We start from the raw sequence: 7,641 nt of genomic DNA, 5'->3' as shown, positions 1-7,641 counted from the left end.
ATATTATTAGTTTTGCCAGTTACGTTAAGTGCACTGTTGCTTTAAGAGAGCACAGTTGCAAAAGGCAATCAGAAGCTAGAACGTTAGATTGAAGACAGCGAGATAGAAGAAAGACGCTAGTTTGAAACCAGTGAGCTAAAGAACTTGAAAAGACTGGATTTGTATTGTTGTAAACCTTGTTTTGAGTTGTTCTGTCTACGCCGGTAGACTGTGGTTATATTGACATTAGTTAAGTTATTGAGAGATACTGAGAAATCGCGTGGAGCTAAGCATCCATGCGGCTGCATCGATGCTAGCATCCTAGCTCCACAAAGCCACCGTAAACACAAAGACACCGTATACAGTCACAGGTATCATAATCCATAAATTAGCCGCGTCATTGTTTAAGCCGCGAGGTTCAAAGCGTGGGAAAAAAGTAGCGGCTTATAGTCCGGAAATTACGGTAGATTATAGATATATATTATAACAGATTATAACACCAGCCAATTAATAAAGTAGCGTAGGTTAATGTGTTAGCGCCACCTTCAGGTTAGTGTGGGTTAGTGTGGTGTGGGCACGTTCAGGTTAGTAAGGGTTCAGGTCGGACTAACTGTCAATAAAGCTGTTTTCTGTTCCACTCGCCGTTTCCGTAGCAACACTGGGAGAGGAGGAGAGGGCCGCTCTGCTGGCCTATAAGACGCCCGTTTCCTTCCCCGTCAAACTCCTCCCTCCCAGTGCTGCTGCCTCGCCCACTTTAGCAGCAGCTGCCACGGCAACGCAAATAGCCCCACCCCCTCCAGCGGAACCCACAGCAGCTCAGGCCATCACAGAAGCTACTCCGGAACCATCATCACCTGCAGAACCGGCCATCACACAGTCTACTCCAGAAGCTACCTCAGAACCGGCCATCACACAGTCTACTCCAGAAGCTGGGACCACAGAAGCTGTGGCTGTTGAACCGCTGGCAGCTGAAGCCACTCCAGAACCATTAGCTGTGGAAGCTGGGACCACAGAACCCGTGGCGGCAGAACCAGCGGTGGCTGAAGCCGCTCCAGAACCAGTGACCAAAGAAGCAGTGAGCCCAGAAGCTGCCGTAGAAGAAGTGAAGACAGAGGTTGCCGTGGAAACAGCAGCTGTAGAAGCGGTGACCCCAGAGGTTGCCGTGGAAACAGCAGCTGCAGAAGCTGCGACCCCAGAGGTTGCCGTGGAAACAGCAGCTGTAGAAGCTGTGACCCCGGAGGTTGCCGTGGAAACAGCAGTGGAAACAGCAGCTGTAGAAGCTGTGACCCCAGAGGTTGCCGTGGAAACAGCAGCTGCGGAAGCTGTGACCCCAGAGGTTGCCGTGGAAACAGCAGCTGCAGAAGCGGTGACCCCAGAGGTTGCCGTGGAAACAGCAGCTGCAGAAGCTGTGACCCCAGAGGTTGCCGTGGAAACAGCAGCTGCAGAAGCTGTGACCCCAGAGGTTGCCGTGGAAACAGCAGCTGCAGAAGCTGTGACCCCAGAGGTTGCCGTGGAAACAGCAGCTGCAGAAGCTGTGACCCCAGAGGTTGCCGTGGAAACAGCAGCTGCAGAAGCTGTGACTCCAGAGGTTGCCGTGGAAACAGCAGCTGCAGAAGCTGTGACTCCAGAGGTTGCCGTGGAAACAGCAGCTGTAGAAGCTGTGACCCCAGAGGTTGCCGTGGAGACAGCAGCTGTAGAAGCTGTGACTCCAGAGGCTCCACCTGCTGGTGAAGGTGCTGCTGCAGAGCCTGCGGTTGCCATGGCAGCAGCTCCTGCTGATCAGGACGCCTCCTCCTCCTCCTCCTCCAGCGACTCGGACTCAGATTCGGACTCGGACTCGGACTCAGCTTCAGAGGCTGCTGGCAAGCCTGAGGTGAAGGCTGAACTGAAGGCTGTTGCCCAGGAGATGCTTTCTGCAGCGGCTGCCGGTCCAGCGGTTGCCCCGGAGACCCAAGAGATGCTTTCTGCAGCGGCCCCGGAGACCTCTCTGCAGGATGCCACCCCAGAACCAGCACAACCAGCACAGGAAACTGCCACTGAAGCAGTGGTGGAAGCCGTAACCGAAGCTGTAACCGAAGCCGTAACTGAAGCCGTGTCGGAGGCTGTAGAAGCCGTAAAAGAAGCCGTAACCGAAGCCGTTACAGAAGCCGTGTCGGAGGCTGTAGAGGCTGCCACAGAAGCTGTGGTGGGATCAATGAAGGAGGCCATCACTGAAGCTGATGGACTGGAGGCTAAAGACCTAGGGTTAGCTAAAGCAGCTCCTCCTGGTGACGAGGAGCTAGTTGATGCCGCCCCTGTAGAGGCCGAAACTGCCCCTGAAGTTCTCATAGCAGATGCTGCCCCTGCAGAGGCCGAAACTGCCCTCCCTGCTACTGAAGAGTTGGTTGATGCCGCCCCTGTAGAGGTCGAAACTGCCCCTGTAGAGGTCGAAACTGCCCCTGCAGAGGTCGAAACTGCCCTCCCTGCTACTGAAGAGTTGGTTGATGCCGCCCCTACAGAGGCCAAAGCTTTCCCTGTAGAGGCCGAAGCTGCCCCTGCAGAGGTCGAAACTGCCCCTGCAGAGGTCGAAACTGCGCCTGCAGAGGTCGAAACTGCCCCTGCAGAGGTCGAAGCTGCCTCTGAAGCTCTCATAGCAGAAGCTACCCTCCCTGCTACTGAAGAGTTGGTTGATGCCGCCCCTGTAGAGGCCGAAACTCTCATAGCAACAGCTGCTGAACCTGAAGCTCTCATAGCTGAAGCTGTGTCTGAGGAGGAGCTGGTGGACCCAGCAGCCGTGCTCACAGAAGCAGCAACAGCTGAAGAGACTCCAGCCGTGGAGGCCCCTGAGGGTACACACACACACACTCGTGCGCGCACACACACACACACACACACACACACACACACACACACACACACACACTCGTGGGCGCACACACGCGCAAACACACTTGGATGCACGGACACACGTACACTCGCATGCACGGATACACACACACACGTGCGCAGACGCACTTGCATGCGCGAACACACACTCGCATGTGCAAACACACACACTCGCATGTGCAAACACACACACTCGCATGTGCAAACACACACCCTTGCATGCGTACGCACACACACACGCACACTCGCATGTGCAAACACACACACTCGCATGTGCAAACACACGCTTGCATGTGCAAACACACACACACACACTCGTGCGCAGATGCATTTGCATGCGCGAACACACACTCGCATGTGCAAACACACACACTTGCATGCGTACGCACACACACACGCACACTCGCATGTGCAAACACAAACACACACAAAAACACACACACACACTCGTGCGCGCACACCCGCGCACACACACACTCGGATGCACAGACACACGTACACTCGCATGCGCGGATACACACACACGTGTTCAGACGCACTTGCATGCGCGAACACACACTCACATGTGCGCACACACACACACACCTACACTCATACGCACACTCACACTCACGCACACATACACTCATGCAAACACACACACACACACACACACACACACACACACACACACTTTGCATACTCAGGCACACACAGATCCATTCTGTTGCGTGGCTTTTCTCTCTAATTCTGTTATGGCACACACACATCATGTTCACATCGCTTGGCAACACATCACATGGCTCTAACACGTTTCCTTAACAAGGCCCTCCAGGATTTCGCGATGTTACGATCGCAACTATTTTTAATTTTTTTTTAAAGATTTATTTTTGGGCTTTTGTGCCTTTAATCGATAGTGCAGTGAAGAGTGGGACAGGAAATGAGAGGGAGAAGAGCTGGGGAGTGGACAGGAGAAATGACATCGGGCCGGATTCGAACCCGTGTCCTCCATGGGCGTCAAGCCCGAATGTGGTCGGGGCTACTGCTTGCGCCACAGTGCCCCCCGCGATCGCAACTATTAACGCAAATTCAACGATTCCCCGCGAATTCAGGGTGACGTTGCAATTTTAACACATCGCCGCTACTTTCCCGCAAATTTGACAAATCATCGTTTTTCTCCCACAACTCCCTCCCTTCTGTGGCTACACCAAGGGCGGACATTTTGTGCCCTGCGGACACAGTGCAGACCATAGACATATATCTTCCCCTCCCCAAGATGGCGGCTACGTTGACACGCGATCCAAAGGCCAATAGCAGACACTAGCAGAGTTCTAATCCGTTGTAAACAATGAGAACTACTGGCTACACCAGACGTGGAAACTGAACGTAGAATTCAGAAAGAGATCTGGCAATTTTTTTTATAATTTTCCGCAAGTGCGTGGCCCTTTTTACATAGAGTCTGGTAATAGATCTATGAAATGTAATGAAAATTATATATTTTGCCGTGAAAATTGAAGGAAGCAATAAATCCGATTATTTCCCAAACCCTCGAGAGCTGTTGCCATGGAGATTTAACCTTACTTTCTGCTTGAAGATAAGGTAGCAGCTAGTGTTGAAGAATGGATTACTAGAAATTGGACGAATTTAAATTAATATATGAAATTGAACAACATAAACACCTATACGGATAAAATAAATCAACAAGGATAGCAAAGCAGATTGATAAGCATAGAATGAGAACGGCAGAAACGCAGGCAGGACGCCAGACGACGAGACAGATGACACAGGCTGTTTTTTTTTCGTTATATGTGAAGGCTGAAACATTCATAACATAGTATTCAGTCTTACTGGTGGTCCTTTTGTAATACCAACAGGTGCACTTCGTTGTGGATAAGTAAACCCTATGTACTGTTCCCGCTACGTGTTTTACACCACCAGTGCGTTAATGTAGGTAAACAGTCAGCCAAACTCGATTACACAAGCCAGGTGGCGAGCGCCTTGCTCCTTTATCGATTGTCAGGTGAAATTTATGAGTGAAACTGTAATACAGAAAATACTTAGTAACTTGCTGTGTTTAGTGTTTAGTATACCGTCTATCATATCCGTTACATCAAGAATCAGAGCAACAACAGATTACAGCACAGCTGGCTAACAAGTGCTAACGTTAGCTATTAACGGAATTATGAATGAATAACGGTCATATCGCTATATTAGAACGTAATACTAATAATTAACATTAACACAGTTCATGGAAATTAAATTTAGGTCACTTAAACATGTCTAACAGCTGTTGCCATTCCCACGAGACGAACATTTGAATGATGTCAAAGTAAAAGTCCAAAACCATACTGTGTTCGTTTCTATAACAACAATACAAGCAATATACATTTGCTGACCTAAATAAGCAGAGGGCAGAACAGCCTATTTTGCAAAAATGTTTTAGTCCTGGTAATCTTTAGTTTGGCATGTTGGTAAGGTTATTTAGAGGACAATTTCTCAATGGTTTTGTTCTTTAATGAATGTTTGTTTATTAATTACTTATTTTTCAACAAATAACTCAATTATAATTACAAAGAGGGAAATTCGCAACTTAAGTCGTAACTTTTTGGAAAAGCTCCCGCGAAATCAGGAGTTTTAGGCCGCAACTATCTCAAAAAAGGCCCGCGAAATCCTGGGGGGGACTCCTTAACAACGCACCACACACTGCCTTGCTTGGAGGTTGCTAAGTAACGCACCACACACACACATACACACACACACACACACACACACACACACACATACACACTACACACACACACACACACACACACACATGCATCCTCTGTGTCTCACACACACACACATGCATCCTCTGTGTCTCACACACACACACACACACGTCTCACACCTCTGGGATGCACACAGGGACTTCTGCTTCTCTCTTCCATCCTTCCAAACTCTCTGTTTTGGGCTCATAATGTTAAACCTGCCTGGACAGGTTATTCTTTAAGCTGTTAATGCTACTGTACTCTGTACACGCTAATAGTAAAGCTAATGCTAAGGTGGTTTATGTTAGTACTGTGATATTGTTTAATGCTAAGGCTAATGCTAAGGTTTATGTTAGTACTGTGATATTGTCTGATGCTAAAGCTAATGCTAAGGTTTATGTTAGTACTGTGATATTGCCACAAGTACTTGCTATTTGCTATTTGCTAATGATGATGTACCTGTAAATGATATGGCTAAGATCTTTCCTGTGGTTTCCTGTACATGTTAATGCTAATGTTTCCTGTAATGGTTAAGGGTAATGTGTTGAGTATGTTAATGTTAATGTTAATGTTAATGTTAATGTTAATGTTAATGTTAATGTTAATGTTTCCTGTACCTACTTATGCTGATAAGCACTCCGATTTCCTTTCCTCTCCTCGTCCTCTCTTTTCTCTGTTTATCTGGGCACTGAACCGAAGTGTGTGTGTGTGTGTGAGTGTGTCACATCTGTGTGTGTGTGTGGTGTGTGTGTGTGTGTGTGTGTGTGTGTGTGTGTGTGTGTCCCCTCAACATGTCGTATGGAGAAAATGAATGAAAGTGATGTCACTCTTGCATGTAACTTGTTGGGTTTCATAAAACTGTGAACAGAGTGTGTGTGTGTGTGTGTCGAGGGGGGTATTTAATATCTCTCTCACACACACACACACACACATACATAAAGCAACCTTTAGAAAAATATGGGCTGCTTATCTAACTGACCTTCCTTGCATTCTGCTCGTGGTCTGAGAGTGTGTGTGTGTGTGTGTGTGTGTGTGTGTGTGTGTGTGTGTGTGTGTGTGTGTGTGTGTGTGTGTGTGTGTGTGTGTGTGTGTGCTTATGAAGTGAGTGTGTGTATTGCGTATTCTGACGGCCCAGTGTGTGTGTGTGTGTGTGTGTGTGTATTATGTATTCTGACGGCCGTGTGTGTGTGTGTATTGTGTATTCTAACGGCCCTCTCTGTGTGTGTGTGTGTGTGTGTGTGTGTGTGTGTGTGTGTGTGTGTGTGTGTGTGTGTTCCACAGAACTGGAGCCCTTTGATAACACCTCCTACCGGAACCTCCAGCACCATAAGTACGACGAGTACACCTTCGCCGACCTGGATGTGGAGATGGCCAAATACCGCCTCCCCCAGCCATCATCTGGACGACCCTCGCCACGCCATTAAACACAACACACACACACACACACACAAACACACACACAAACACACACACAAACCCCTTCCCCAGCCATCATCTGGACAACCCTCGCCACGTCACTGAACACACACACACACACAAACCCCTCCCCCAGCCATCATCTGGACGACCCTCGCCACGTCACTGAACACACACACACACACACACACACAAAACCTATGATCCCATGTCTAATGTACTTGAATGATAATAAATGAATTCTATTATTAAATACCAAAGACAGAGTGCTGGTGTGTATTTCTGAGCTGAGAGGGAAAGAGGGATAGAGTAGGAATGGAGAGGGATAGAGAGAGGGATAGAGAGAGGGATAGAGTAGGAATGGAGAGGGATAGAGAGAGGGATAGAGTAAGAATGTAGAGGAATAGAGAGAGGGATAGAGTAGGAATGGAGAGGGATAGAGAGAGGGATAGAGTAAGAATGTAGAGGAATAGAGAGGGGGATAGAGTATGAATGGAGAGGGATAGAGAGAGGGATAGAGTAGGAATGAAGAGGGAAAGAGAGGGGCTGCCGCTGCCCAAGCAGGTCTGACCTGCAGTCCTGTCATGTGACCTACCGTCCTGTCATGTGACCTGCAGTCCTGTCATGTGACCTGCAGTCCTGTCATGTGACC

General features: G+C 48.6%; 1 protein-coding gene across 1 annotated transcript; it reads left to right on the top strand.

The window, feature by feature from the left end:
* Positions 1-589: 589 nt before the first annotated feature.
* On the top strand, positions 590-7,249 carry ndufv3 (NADH:ubiquinone oxidoreductase subunit V3; the record flags this gene model as incomplete). The annotated part of the gene is made up of 2 exons (XM_031579560.1): positions 590-2,807; positions 6,855-7,249. Coding segments are annotated over 2 exons (2,361 nt in total), but the record flags the coding sequence as incomplete, so codon positions are not given.
* Between the last annotated feature and the right edge of the window lie 392 nt (positions 7,250-7,641).

The sequence above is a fragment of the Clupea harengus genome, chromosome 2 (genome assembly GCF_900700415.2).
Source record: "Clupea harengus chromosome 2, Ch_v2.0.2, whole genome shotgun sequence".
Taxonomy (NCBI): Eukaryota; Metazoa; Chordata; class Actinopteri; order Clupeiformes; family Clupeidae; genus Clupea; species Clupea harengus.
This window is presented reverse-complemented; position numbering and strand designations above follow the sequence as displayed.